Below are 14,970 nucleotides of genomic sequence, written 5' to 3' on the forward strand. Positions count from 1 at the left end.
TGCTCCATAACAACAAAATCATTTTTACTGCATATTGATCCGGAGTGCACAGATCAGTTTCTTTCATATGGTTAATGCGTGTGAGGATTTAGTGGTGGTTTTCGAACAACAATTAAGCACAAAACAAGCAAAAACAAAGAAAATGGTTACATTTGAATACTTCAGAGTAAGTGTACATTGTACATTTTAAAGAGATACAAAAATGTCTTCTTAAGGTGTCGTTATTTTACTTATACCTCATCGGATAAGACGTGTATACCTTTGTTGTTAAATATTCATGATATCAATTCTCATATTTCATGTTCACAGCAAAGTATTTAATGTCAAAGGTCGCACTTCACCACTTTTGAAATCCAGCATTTCTATCGTCACTTATACTATATAATGATAGTACAAAAGGCCAATTCATGTGAAAAATACCTTCCAATACCAGATTAGGTTTTGTTTTCCATATAATTTTGAAATCTGAACTTACTCTAGACTAATCTGTTTCTTACAGTTAACGAATATTGTTCATGCAACGGAAACACCTGACTCCCATTGTCACCAGCTGCTGGGGATGAGAGGGATGAGGAACTTGTATATAATTGTTACATTAACTAATGTATATAATAATGCTGTAGATGATGAATATTATAGAATCTTAAAACGGTGACTGTGGACCATCAAGAGATGATGTTTTCTTGTTAAATCCATATTCCAGGAGCGTCAGTATAAAATGTATTGCCTTCTTATAGTTGCTCTCCATGTTGGCCGAGTAACGATCTCCGAGTGTCTCACGAACCGCTAGCAGAAATGGTTCCTCCAGTTTCTGGTTAGGGAAAGACCAAATGGAAAACAATTGTTGTAGTATGCATAAAAATCAAAGGTCTCAATATGTCATAATTCCTCATTTAAAGAAGAGGTGGAGGACTGATAATTCCATTTTTATCATCGGATATCCGATTTTTACTAACCACATTAATATCATATCTCTATAGTTGTATTTTAATCTTTTTGCAATCTAGCTTTAGTGGTCAGGTGATTGGGCTTGTGTGTCTCTTGCACTATAAATCAGCCGTTTGCGATTTATCAAACGCTTGAAACACACAAAATTTATTTTTCGTGGAGGTCGTAAACTTGACATCTGCTTTTTTTATTTTTTGTAAGTTTTTCATATTCTACTCAAGTTTACTCCATAACTGGATTAGAGGTGAAAATAACTCTTCTCAGAAAACTCACTTTAATCCATCATAGAAAACATAATTTTCTTTTTAAAAAAGATCATTAATTAAAAGAAATGTTCTTTTTCAAAAACCAATTGTTTAATATATTCCAAATTTTATGTAATGGATGGCGGAAATCAGATAAAATCATAAAAATACAATAAACTTACCCAAAAATAGAATGATTTGAACCAAGACAGTCTCGTATGAGATTCTCCAACGTTTAACAAAAGACTTTCAACGCTAGTGATGTCGTCCAAATTAGACATTGCGTCATCAATAATATGCATAACCATCACTGCATGGCTTTCAAATCTTGAGTTTGTCCTTATGTCCGATATTGTCGTATATTTAGAAACATCAACGAAATAACTCTTTAATTCTTCGTTGGTCTCAAACAATCTGGGAAAAGAAAAATAGAAAATTATCATATGGATGAACTTAAAACCAAAACGTTCATGTTTATGGAATAACTCATCATACACACTGATATTGTTTACAACTTGCAACTATGAAAACGTATTTACGTTATACATGGTTCTAAAGAGGACAGAGTTACGCCACTTTGTAAAATTAGATTGCAAACAAAAAACAGTATGATTTGGCGTTTCTGGAGCATGGTTTAAATGTTTTGTTTTAACTGGTTTTTTTCCCGTCCGATATTGGTGTAGTCAGTATTTTGTCCTTAATCTACTTAGAATATCATAAGCTAGTTTATAATGTAAATCTCGAAATTAGACACCACTATTATCTTCCTCGGGATGTCTATATATAACAGAAAATATGCTGCAAAAATAAAGATCCGATTTTGAACTCAATAAAGAACTTTGTTGCGCTACATTGATAAATTTGTATGAATACATTGTAAAGATAACAAATGTTTTTTCTAATTATGTAAGTGACGATTTGTTCCAGTTCACTTGATCTCCGAAAACACGTTTTCTCAGTGTTTTAGAAGTTTAATTTTTAAAATTGTTGATGAAATGATATTTTAGATTAATGCATGTTAGAAAATAGGATGGATTATCCTGATGATAACAAGAGACAACATGACATGAAAAAAAGATATTTTCCATTTGTATAATGAATTGGACGTAGTTCATATTGTGATGCATGTAAAAGTGCATTGCGGTACCTCCTGTAAGGAACGACAACTCTGGAAAAGATTAATACGATGACTGGCCATGGAAACATTAATGATATCGCATGGAATTTTTGGCTAATATCTGCAATTTGTTTAATGAATTGGGTACAGTTTATAGTGTACGATGACAGTTAATGTAATTGCATATCGTGTTCATCGTCAAAAGTGTACATTTTATCATTTTACAGGCCATGGAAAGGTCGGTAAAACACGTAAATTCGAAGCTCAACATCGACAATGCGTTTCATATTAGCTGCTATTTTTGCGCTAATATTGTTGGTGAATTAATTAAGGTAATTGCATATCACGGTAAGAGGTTTGTTTATTATTTTTTCCATCAGTATATTGTTCCGATAAAATTTGAATTTCAAAGTGCACATTTGCATGGTCATCCGTAAATGAAATTTAAAGACATATCAACATGTCAAAATAATCTTAATTCCAGCATGTTTAAGTTGATCTGAAAAGGTCATATCGCGTCAAGAGAATAGAATAAGGTTAATATTAATGAAACCACCAGATATACTAGCATGCATTGAAAATATTTCACTTTCTACCACATGAGCAAATAGTATACGTCCCATTGAGACCATATTAATGACCATAGAACTTCCACTATATTCTTAATCAACCTGCATATCTAACGACTGTGATATCATAGAGTACCTGAAAACACATCTCCCTTAATGAAATTAACTTAGCTTGTAACTGATTCTTTGAGTCCTCAATAGAGCAGCATCCGTGCCTGAGGCCATTATTGAACATTTGAATTCTCTCAAACAAAAGCATATCGCTAGAATAAATATCATTAATTCAAGTTTTACAACAGAATTTGTTATCTTCTAAACAAAAGCATATTCGAACGTGTATGAGAATAGGTTGTGCAAAAAAACTACCTACATTGGAACCGAATCTTAATTCAGACTCAAAATCGATGAAACGATTGCAAAATATGAACAAAAGAAAAAATAATACGGAAACCTCTGAAAATGTAAAAAGAATCACACCAGAGGTCTTCCAAATGAGAACAAGGTTACAAACAACAACAGGCATATCAGGAATATCGAACATGCCCAACTTCACGTCGGACGAGGAAACGCGATATTCCCAATGTGATCGTTGTGACGGCCATAAACCTTCATGAATCTTCTTCACCTGTATCTCTCGAAATCCTGTACTGTGAAATCATTTGTCTACTTGCGAAATCTTAGATGGCAACCTTTTAAATATCGCATCAAATCTGGCATGTATAGTGGTAAACACAACATGTTTGGGAAGCAGAAATGTTACTCTCTAGAAATAGAAAATTATGGAAATCATTGTGTTTATTATGCAGCTTCCCGCTGTAGGTTTCGTTGTAGAAATAGAAGACAAGTGAATGAATCAAATGTAGGATAACCTGCCAAAGTGGCCACCTACAGTTATGGCGACCGTGTATTTTAACATCTTATAATTCCTTTGTTTCTGTCAATGCCTGAGATGTCAAGTGTTCGAAACAAAAAAGTTCAGATAATTCTAGTTCACTAAGAACATTGTTAGACGAAGCAACGTTTGAAGGTATATTTCTTTTCAACCTTTTCCCTTACTGCGTCATAATATTTTGATCAACAAACGACGAATGTCCTGTCATGTATTTAAGAATATCCTATGTTAGCCGTGACTTTTGTCGATATTTCGTTGTGCATTGTCCAGATTAGATTTTGATTTTTTTATGATGAAGGTTGTAATATGGTAAAAAAAACTTATCTCTCTAAATGACCCACTGATATACTAAACAAACATTTGATCATGACATCTAATAATTAGACAAACATAATGACGTCAAATATATAATGTCTTCAAAGACATTTGGGGTATCTAAGAAAGAAAATGATGACTATTGATTAGCCCGAAGATGAGGAAGTGCCTGTAGTTGATTTGATTCTCTCGGATTCATTAGACAGGCATTTTAAAGCTCCGTGTTATTCAGATAAAGCAACCTCCCTTCTTTATACGGCTTTTATGTTGATCCATATCAACTCTGAAGCGATTGTCAGTAATATCCTTGTGAGAGTACATCTTCATTATCTCTATAATACTCAAAAGGCCGCGGTTGTTATTTTTTCCGTATTTCATACGATTTATAATTGAGCTTTTTTAAATAGATATGGATAACATCGACCGATTTAAAAAAAAAAAGAATATACTGTCCTCATATTTCCTATACTGGTTGTGAATGGGCGATGTTTGCTTGCATACCAAACATTTACTTAAACGTGATTTAAATGTGAAGAGATATGCAAGACATTTAGATGTAATATTAATTGATAAATGTAGCTGCGAAAAGTAAATAAAAACAACAATTTAATAGTTTGCTCTTAAAACTATCTTGATGTTCGCGTTGTCAATTACGCCCAATTGGTGACACCTGCTGCAACTGGTAAAACAGAATTAGAAATCGTCGTTGATTTATGTATATGTTAATTTGTTTTTAAATGATTTACGTGGCTATCAAATGTAAATATAAGGTCTGTTATTTATTTTCTCTCTCTGCATCAAACTGTATGAACATCGGGAAACTACATATTATATTTGGTGCGTGTTATGTAGTTAAAAAATTATTGCAAATGTTAAGAAATCCCGCAAACTCATTCTTTTCGGACTTCTCAGATCTGCCATCACATATAACACCGACACCGATTGGCAATCGAGTAAAGATATAAATTTCATGAAATCCTTAAACATTATGGACGTGCGTTTAGTAACTATGATTCCAATTCTTGACAGCGCATTTTAACTTATCAAGACGGAACGTGATGAAAGTTTAATTGGTGTAGTAGTTCTGAACTCTTTCTAACATCTTATTCATTTAAAAAGTCCTCATCAGTACTTGTTTTATTTAGCGTAGACATACGGAAATTGATTCTTTGGCTACATATTCCCATATTCCGGTTTACAAGTGTTGAAATTAACCTTTTTTGTTTTTAAATTAAGTTCTTATATATGTCTTACATTCATTTAACTTTTGCTTATATATAGTTTCGCACGATAGACAAAACACTTGCTGTGTCGTAGTGGTGCATGTCTGGATGCTGGGCCACTTCCGCTGTGACTAAAGTCATCCTCGTTTTCCAAAGAAATTATACTAACCACAATGAACATCGACTACAAGTAGCTTATTATCAGCAACTATGTCAAGTTTCATAAGACTTTATGGTTCCGGTACCTAGTTGATTTCAATGCTGTTACTTCATGGCATTGTCTTTTCTGTCTGGTATTGATTATATGTTACATTTTATTAAATAAATGAGACATAAAAACTAATTTGGAAACATTGAATATGTAATAATGAACATTTAAAACCATAGTTACCTTGAAAACATGTTCACGGCTGTAGTTTTGATATCCCTAGAAATACCTTTCCAAGATTTCAATATCAGAAACTTCTGTCGCTTGTTTAAGTCCAGCTGTTTTTCGAGAAGCACTTCACTCTCTGACATTTTCTTGCTAATGTCATCCATGTTCATATCATCAGCCATCAAATTATGCTTACTGATCTTGAATCTCTCTTTCTGCCTCTGTCCGGCGTTTTCAACCAGCGACGATTTAGTAGCTGTTAATGTGCAGCCCATGTCTAAAATCTTAATTCTGGAACCTTATTCACACAACAGGTATTGTTTAATGAAATGGAATTCAGTCCTCGAAAGATTGAATGTCATGCGATTGTGATCGTGAGACAACTAGCGTTAAACATGAAATAGATTAACATGATCTTAAGAGATCTTAAGAATCTGTAAGAATATATCAAATGTTTGTCTTTCAACCGTCAGAAGTAGAGTATAACATCATCCAGCTCTTACCTCTGAAACTTTCATTATTAGCTTGCGAAGGAATCTATTACGAAAGCTTACTGTTGTATACGTAAGAAATTAAGCATAATGTGATTGGTGATTTTCTTAAAAACCAACTTCCGCGGCTAACAACTTGGAAATACGTACGTTTACCATGATACTCAATGTTGTTTAACGTTACACTCTTAACATTTGTCAGAATAGTTTCGTTATTATTTACAGAACAGTACAAGACATAGCGAGGCAATACGTTGTCATACACATCCGACATTCACCGTTACACTTTTTATCGTTATTTTCGAACAGTAGCGTATTAGTTAACCATTCGACGCTGAGGTGAGAGAGCAAGTCAAACACCACTGAGCTTCAGTCAGTTGCTGTTTTCTCTTGTTTGAAGTCTTTGAAAAACACTAAATGGAATTGCCATTGTGTTGATCACAAGTTAATAGCATTTCTTTGATCACGATTTGATGCCAGGAGAGGTATACCAAATTGAGTTAGTCCTGAAGATCAGATTCTAAATCTCCGTGAAACAACAGATAAATACTGTTACAGATGATCGGCACATTTTCTTTACTGTCATGTCGACCTCTTCCATTCAAATATATCCCGTTCACAATCCAACATTGCTATTATGTTCGCTGCCATTGTGCGTTAGAATTCTACCATAGTGTTGCTGTAGGACACCACTTATTGTTTAGCTCTATTTGATGTGATGTATAACTGATACGTTACTATTGGAAGAGAGGTTCCTACCTTTGCGCGCCAATTCGATAAGATGATTTACACGACCACCTGCATCACGTGATGATTGCGGATGAATCGCTTCAAGTGCAAGTGTACAGATTAAAAGCACAGACGTCGAAACCGAGTTGGAAAAAAGGTTATTTATTTCCATTTAAATAATCCTTCTCCGTCCCAAAGAAACCCGGCAAAGTTTCACGAGTGGCTTCGTCAGTTAAAAACATATAAATAATTCGTGTTTTCTTCCTAATTTATTAGTTTATGACAGAGAAATATCAATATATTGTAACAGTGATTAATCGTATTGATTATAGTGTTCAATTACAGTGGTGTAGCTTCCTTCTGTTCTTCCTGGTATTTAATATTCAGCTCCAGTACCACTTCGGTATTAATATTGTAGAATGATATTATCAAAACATAATACTTTACACATCGACAATGTCCTGATGGCTACCACTTGAAATAAGCCTTCGATTCTGATTCAATTAGTGTAATCTGGGCGTAGTCATTCAATCAAATATGGTTGATTAATCCGTTCTCAGGTAGGTAAATGCATATACTGATGCGGTGTCATTGTACAGGTTTATTCTGGATCTTCGTGACTGTAAGAATTCTATGATCAAATATTAATCGCTATTCAGAAAGAATGGATGTTTCATTTGTGAATTGTCAATGTTGGGATTAGCATTTGGCAAATCCTACTCCTGTGGGAAAGGAATTCATATCAGTTCAAAGCTTGCTTTCCTACTCCATGTTTATCATATGTATGTTTAACTTGTTGAATACTGAATAAAATATTGTTTAAGCTAAATTATATTACTGGTTTCATTTGAAGTTGTTGAAATTTTAGTTCTATCATCGCATAAGAAACCGATAGTTTCGTTATTAATAAAAGACATGTGCTTAAATGAAATTATGTAGGAAAAGGTCCCTTTCCTACCGGATTTAAAAGTTTTTCCTACGTTTATCTAATATCCAATTATAACTATTATTTCTTAAACAATATGTAATCTGAGGCGCCTGTATATCTATACTATTAAGTTGTCTTAGCGTGCGGTAGTTAACTCCCAAATAAATCGAAGTACTGAGTTACAATTATTATAGATTTATCTTAGCAAGTAAATACCAACGTAATCATAATCCAAACCCAAATTCAGTAAAACTAGAGCAAAATATGAACAAAAGAAAGATTTACACGGATACTCCTGAAATAGTATTAAGAGTAAGCGTGCTCTGCTTCATCGACGACACCAGCCATGCACATCTTGGTCAATTCAAGTAATAATGCCACGTTCTCAAATGAGAACAACGCATACAACAACGCATATAACAGGCAAACTAACGAACATCAAACACTTCCAGCTTCACATCGCACAAAGAAATAGAATATTTCTCCATGACATCACTAGGAAGACAGTAAAACTTCCCCATGATTTTTATCAACCTGCATAAATTGAAAACCATGTGTTACGAGTTTGTCCGTCAGCTGACAACTTCTGGCGCGAAAATCGTGATAAAGGGAACAGGCCTGGAGTCACCAAGTGTAAATGTTTAGGTTTTTATTAATTTGCGTTATCTTTTTCAAACTAAGCCGAACAAAAGTTCTAAAGTCTAAAACAACAACATTTTAACACCTCGAGTTCCTCTTCTCCCCGCTGCAGTTTATAACAGATCTAGATAGTCTGATCATGAGATGTCTGTTCAAGCATCAGACTATAAACTTAAGCAACTTGGGTTTGCTGGGAAGGCTATATCTAGATCGGACTTACTGAAATGCGATTTTAGTATTTCACGATCTTGAAAATGTTATATCAATAATTCGAATTAGTGAAATCATTATAAATATTCAATTATATTACTAAATCGATTTGGACTACTTTCCGCTATGTTTGGCTTAAGAATTCAGATCCTTAGCCAGGGGCGTAGCTTCCATAGAAAGAAAAGCCTAGGCTTACACATAAAAAAAAAATCCGTGCATAGAGTGTGTCGAACAAAATTACAAAACTAAGGTTGAAAATAAATATCTAATGTTTTTGATAAATCAAAAAATATAAATAGAAAATTGTTGAATAACTAGGCATTGCTTTCCGGAACGTTATACACGTCATTCTATTCGGCTTCTAACTATCATTTCAACGTTTCCTATTACAATGTTGTTAATGTGCAAATTTTCATAATGAAGAAGGCTTCTGGATTACAGACGTCGATCGACAAGTTTTTTCAAACAAAAAAAAAATCTTTTATTTAGTCAGGGGTTGAAGTTTAATGTTCGATAAAAAAATAAAAATTGTCTCAGAAAACGATTCAAAACATCTTTGAAATCATGAAATTCATTTTCTGTCCCCCACCAGGCGGCCCAAAGACCCCTCGCATGGGCTTTACGCATTTCTGCTGGGCTAGCTACGCCCCTGTTAGCATTACTTCTAAAAGCTGATTCATTTGTATTTCCTTTGTAATTGGAGCGCGATACTGGTCCTGGTCGTTTACAACCGAGCACAACGGGTTGTTTCTTTTCTTGTATATTGTGTGGTCTTAGCTATGTGGGTCATCGCTTGATACGATGCTTTCACAGCGAAACCTATCGGAATGTAGCAAAACTACGACAGGTAACCCAGACATCAATAAACTGTCAAAACATAACAAAACAATAAACATATCAGCTAATTTTGGTGTTATTCGGTTTTAAATGGTATAAAACGTGACCTTTAAAGGCAAATATTACAGGAATTGCTAAAATCGGGTTTTTACTAAATAAAGTTGGAACTATTTTCCGCGGATGCATGAGTGTTTGAACGCCGTACAAAATCAGAGTCAAATAGACACTTATTATCTTTTCTTTGTAATTCAATCATATTGCTGATCATGACGAAGTTGTTGTGGCGCTAAAATACAAGTGTGTGGCATAGCAACAGCATAGTTGCGTGTTATACGAACTGGCGAACAGCGATATTTTACAGTGAAGAAACAAAATGGATTTTAAGCGTGCTAAAAGATTTTTTGGAAAAGAAGTAGGATTGGTTGTGCCTGGTAACAGTTCAAGTTATCACAGGAAAACAACTTTGTACCCAAATGACTTTAATTGCCTTAAAAATAAGGTAGGTTTATATTAATCTGGACTATCTTGTATCAAAATCAAGTTTTCAGAATTGATTTCCAGTTATGCAGTTACGAGCAATTAGCCTACTTAATGATGAACATGTGTGAGTAACTTTTTGAAATGGTAAAGGTCAGATGATGGAGTTGAAGTGCGGTAACAGAAACAATGCTGTAATAAGCAAAATGTGGTCAGTTATAGCGAATAAGTCGCCTATGATTGCATCGCTTTTATTTTAACAGCCAAAACAGTACAGCATTTTGGACGACCTTGCTACATGCTTCCCACATGGAAATTTACGGGACAATGTTGAAATATACGTTCAATGTGCCACAGGTCTTTTTAGTGTATGCGATGGTGCTAGATGGAAATGCATTTCAAAAAACGAAGATGCTTTATTCCATCAACTGTTACAACAAAAATACAGAGAAGACTGTTTGGCAAAATTAGGAGTTGGTAAAGATATTACAGGAATCCCAAACTGGATCCAACAGCTGGTTATGAATGAAGTAAGTTTGATTTTACAAATCTCTCAATACAAAACCATTTCGAAAAAACAATGTTGGAATATATTACAATAAATCCTTATCAAAAATGTGCTCTTGAATGGTTTACTGATCCTATCATACTTGCTTACTCCACTCTGAATTGATTTTCTTTTTGTTTGTTGCTAAAGATGTTTTCTTCTCTTTTCCTTCTTTTTTTTCCCTTTTTAACTTTTACATCTGATAACATAGAAGAATTTTGTCTATTGAATTCCAGATTCGACCAAAGACAGCAAATGTTAATGTTCAAGCATCTGCTGACATGCTGGACGTTGGTATTCAAGCCAGATCTTTTGAAACAACTGATGTGAAAGTGCAGGCATCTGTTGACACACTAGATTTTGGTATTCAGGCAAGACCTGTTGAAACAGCTGAGATAAATGTGCAGGCATCTGTGGACAAGATGGATTTTGGTATTCAGGCCAGACCTGTAGAGACAGCCGAAGTAAATGTGCAGGCATCTGTGCCTGATAAGTTGGACATTGGTATTCAAGCACAGATGAATGATTTAGGTGTCCAAGTCGACCCTACACAGGCCACTGGTGCAGCATTGGAAGCTGGACTGGAATTACCTTCTAATCTTACATTACAGGTGAACATCTTTGATATTTTTAATCTAAGCCACAAAACAAAACTGTTATTATCCTTCATGTGCTTTGGGAGATTATTGTTTATTTGTTATTAAAAATAGTAAGAAATAAAAATTTTTGCAGCATTAAGAATTTGCAACTTTAATACCACAGTTAAGGAAACAGCTTGCCATTACACCAAATTTCACCAGAGTAAATATTATTTAAGTTTTTGTAAATTTACCGGTTATAGGTCCATATGGCCCGAAATGGCAAAGTTAGCAACCTTGTTGCTGGTGGACTGGACATTCCAATAGATGAGGATGAGGACTCAAAGTTAATTCTAGAAATTATAAGAAGGAACCTTCAAAAGAAAAGAAAACGAAGGTAAATATATATCCTTTATAAATGTAGCAAACCTCATTAATCTGCCATCAATTCTCCACCTAAATTCTGGCATTTCAAAAAATTTTGGAAATATATCATGGTAATTTTACAAATGAATTGTTCACAATATTAAAACAAAGAGATTTTAGAAAAATTATTGTCAAGATGTATCAAGTTGACCCTTTCAGATTTTCATATTGGCATCAGTGGGAAACATCATATTATTTTCCTTTAAAAAGATATGCCATATTTCTTTTATGCGCAATATATTTCAGTATAAGTTCCAAATATTTATGATGAATAATTTGGTATTCATTGATAAAAATGTCACAGGAATTAATGTTTTGATAAAATTCAACTGATCTTCAAGAACTGGAGATTTCTAATACTTTAATAATGAAACAGTTCTAAGGGAGATAATGCTAACAAAAATCATGGATGGGAAGTGTTAATGAAGTACAAACTGATCCAAAGAAACACTGAAACATCAAATTTCTATCATGCTTGTATTAATGTTTACCCAAAAATTTACTCAAAAAATTCATTTTTCAGTGAAGCTACTGCTGAGACCAAAGCAATTGTCCCTGCACCTGTTCTTGCACCTGTTCCTGTCCCTGCTCCTGCCCCCAAGCTTGTATCCCCACCTCCCGGCTTTGGGCCAACCCCATGCAAGAAAAACAAAGGCGATACCAGCATGACTAGCATTGTGTGCTACAAAAATCAACAAAAAGTGACATCGAGCATTGTAACAAGGTACAGAAACATTTATAAAGAAAATCTTTCTGGTAGAATAAGTCTGACAATGCTGGAGATACTCTTAGAGAACACCAAAGAAGTTGTTAAATGTGTTTACCCATTTGATTTATTTCATACAGGAATGTGGTAATGTAAAATAAAAAAGCTTACTTCTGTTCAAAGTAAAATATATTTATTTTCATTTAAAAATACTGGAGAAGAGGTCATTTTAAACAATGTCTATGTTCTTTTTTTGTTGAAGATATCATCCAAAGCTTCCTTCCCTATTCTACACTTCCGATCTGTGTCCAAAATCATCTCCATTCAGCCTGTATGGATATGTGGCAACAGACGATATGCCAAAAACCATGGTAGATGTAAAAATTCCAATTGTGCCAAACACTGACGTTATTCTTAAGAGGCGAGGAAATAGACAGCTCCATATCCTTGGAAATGGTAGCTTTGGCTACGTATACTTGGCAATTCATACCAAAAATCCACTTGCTAGCATCTGTGTGAAAGATTTTGATCCCAACAGTTCTTCTAAATTTGACATTTACCAGGAGACCCAAACTCTATTGTATCTTCAGAGCACACAATTTGTTCCAAAATGTTACGGACTGATGGATTCTCCAATTAATCCTATGCTGGATTCCTTTGCTCTTGTCCAGGAGTGCTTTGCAGGAGGATGTACCTTGAAATACTTGATTGACAACCCTCCAGTTACCTTTGGAAAGTGGCAATGGATCTGCATAGTGTACCAGCTTTTTCATGGACTGGATATGATTCACAACAAACATGTCCTTATCAATGATATTAAGACTGATAATGTCTTGGTTGATGTGAAGAAGCATGAACTCTCTAATATCAGGTGAATAGCCCTTATGTATTCAGTTCTATGGTCTAGTTAAGAATGCATTTAAAGAAACTTTTCATTTTGTGCTTCAGATTAAATTTCCTTAGATTAATTAACCTTGCTTGCATTACTAACAATATCATTTCAAGAAAAAATTGTGCATAATCCTAACCTTTCAAACATCTTAAATTGTGTTCATACCAATTAGGTTTCATTTGTAATTATTTGAATTTCATTTTGTCTTTGATTTTATTTAGTTGATAATGGTAATTTGTTATAATTGTTTACCTGTTTAAACCTTTTAGAACATGTATGATTTAAGTAGTAATAGTAATTTTTTTTTTCTAGATACATCGACCTTGGACTAGCATCATTCCGATGTGGACACAGATTCAATGCTAACCCTGAATACATGGCCCAGTTTTTGCACATAGCACCAGAAGTTCGTAACGGTAACTACTCAACCCCAGCTTCAGATGTCTACAGCGTTGGTGTTATTGTCAACCAGATATACTCTGCCTTCTATATCAGGGAACTAGAACCAATTTTGTACATGGCCATGCACAAAAACCCTGCCAAAAGAGAATGGTGTGAACACATAGTGCAGAAGCTGGAAAAAATTCTCTACCTTTGAGGAAATTTTACAAACTGTTATAGCAGCAGCGAGAGGATAAAATTGCATGTAGAAAAATTACTACAGTTAAAAGAACCATTGATTTTTAAAATGTTGAAGAAAGACTATTACTGCTGAGAGTCTACTTCATTCTATTCTATTATTATATTAGGTTAGGAAGGAATGCAACATAGCAGCTTGCTGTGATATATTTATACATTTTAATTTTTTTAAAAGAATCCAAGTAGATGTTTTTTTTTTCTAATTTGTATTCTATTTTCAGTTACACCAAAAACTCTGACTGTGATAAATAAATATATATTACACATTTACTTTATATTCATATAACAGATATACATGATTTCTTTTTTGTTAAGTTTGCATGTACTTTACATATATCAGCTGTAATTTTTACCCACATTTTCTTACATGTTATACTCAACAATTCCATTATTTATTTCAAAATTTTACACCTTTTATAATCCAGAAAAAATAATTCCCCTTCTAAGTAACATCTGATTGATATTTAAGCACATTCTTTCCACATGTTAACAATATTTCAGATTGATGATTATTAAGTAAAACCTCCCAATACCATCATCATTTACAATCTTTTGGCATTAGTCAAAAGCATTGTATGGAATTGTATGGAATGAGGTTTTACTGTGTAATATTTCATCTGCAATATTTCTTGAAATAGTCAGCGTTGTTCATTTTTATAAGCAAAATGTGATTATTTTTAGATACATATTTTAACAAAGCAATAGCAATGTTTTATATTTTTTCTGGTAGATTTAAGAAACATACACTTGAATACTTTTCTCAAATGTCCTAATAAATATTCAGGTTTTGATATACATATATAGGTGCTCTAACTGTGAATACTTTACATTTACAATACATACAACACAGTGGATTTTTTATAAAGATTTTTGCAGAAATTTGTCCATTTTTTTTTTCTTAAAACTTTTTTTACAATAATCTTTCAAAATTAAAGCAATCTCTAGTCAAAATGAAATTTGAATTTATTCGCACATATTAATTCTAAATTACCTTAATCAAATTATATTACATGTATTTTGAATTTAATAAAACTGTTGTTACGTTGATATTAGTCTTTTTAGTTTTTTGTTTACTGTCACAAATTTTCCATGTCATCTATGATCAACCAGACTTGTGAGGAAGTGTAGAACATAGAACAGACCTTTCATGATTGCAAAACTTGGCCACAGCAGATGTGCCCATAGA

The 14,970-nt window shown here is 33.6% G+C and overlaps 1 protein-coding gene across 1 annotated transcript; it reads right to left on the minus strand.

The window, feature by feature from the left end:
• Positions 1-643: 643 nt before the first annotated feature.
• On the minus strand, positions 644-5,960 carry LOC132562927 (neuroglobin-like). Its single transcript, XM_060227702.1, has 3 exons — positions 5,701-5,960; positions 1,376-1,607; positions 644-811 (listed from the first exon to the last, which is right to left on the minus strand). Exons 1-3 carry the CDS (start codon positions 5,958-5,960, stop codon positions 644-646), a joined length of 660 nt encoding a protein of 219 aa, XP_060083685.1.
• Positions 5,961-14,970: the final 9,010 nt, after the last annotated feature.

Source organism: Ylistrum balloti, unplaced genomic scaffold (assembly GCF_031769215.1).
Source record: "Ylistrum balloti isolate Yb309-2 unplaced genomic scaffold, AGI_CSIRO_Ybal_v1 Utg371552, whole genome shotgun sequence".
Lineage (NCBI taxonomy): Eukaryota > Metazoa > Mollusca > Bivalvia > Pectinida > Pectinidae > Ylistrum > Ylistrum balloti.